Source organism: Cyprinodon variegatus, unplaced genomic scaffold, assembly GCF_000732505.1.
Source record: "Cyprinodon variegatus isolate N-32 unplaced genomic scaffold, C_variegatus-1.0 Scaffold27, whole genome shotgun sequence".
Classification (NCBI taxonomy): domain Eukaryota; kingdom Metazoa; phylum Chordata; class Actinopteri; order Cyprinodontiformes; family Cyprinodontidae; genus Cyprinodon; species Cyprinodon variegatus.
Genome location: NW_015150480.1, coordinates 280,668 through 281,167, shown reverse-complemented (window position 1 = coordinate 281,167; position 500 = coordinate 280,668). Strand labels below are relative to the sequence as shown.

The following is a 500-nucleotide window of genomic DNA, read 5'->3' as shown; positions in this document are numbered from 1 at the left end:
AGAACAGGAAGAAACTTTATGTGTGGATGTGATCATCCGTTTGCACCCCCATGAAGCATGGAAGTAGTCCCAAAAATATCATGAATGTCAAAAAAGAAAAAAGATGGGGGAAGGAGAAGACACAAGGCAGACTGCAGGCCTGGTTGGATGCTTACTGTAGGTCCATGACAAGCCAGGTTACAAGCCGTCGGTTTTGTTTACATTTTAAATCCTGTCATGTATCATAGCGGGCCAGCTGGCCGGAAGCTCCTCAGTCGAGATGTACCGGCAGGTTTTACTGGCAGGCTGCCGCTGTGTGGAGTTAGACGTGTGGAAAGGACGAACTGCAGAGGAGGAGCCGGTCATTACTCACGGGTTCACCATGACGTCTGAAATCTCCTTTAAGGTGTGTCAGCCGTTCTTTTAAACTCTCTGAATTCTACATTTGAAATTAAATCTTTACTATGTTTTCATATTTCTGTGCATCCATTAAATGCTGCTTGAATGCAAAAAATGTAAAT

At 44.2% G+C, this 500-nt stretch overlaps 1 protein-coding gene across 1 annotated transcript in view; it reads left to right on the top strand.

Annotated features, from left to right (window-relative positions):
- Positions 1-500, top strand: part of LOC107098647 (1-phosphatidylinositol 4,5-bisphosphate phosphodiesterase beta-1-like) — a 72,973-nt gene that overhangs the window by 29,744 nt on the left and 42,729 nt on the right. The window contains exon 10 of the mRNA XM_015396422.1: positions 219-385. Within this exon, the coding sequence (XP_015251908.1) occupies positions 219-385 (167 nt within the window). The remainder of the gene's footprint in view (positions 1-218; positions 386-500) is intronic.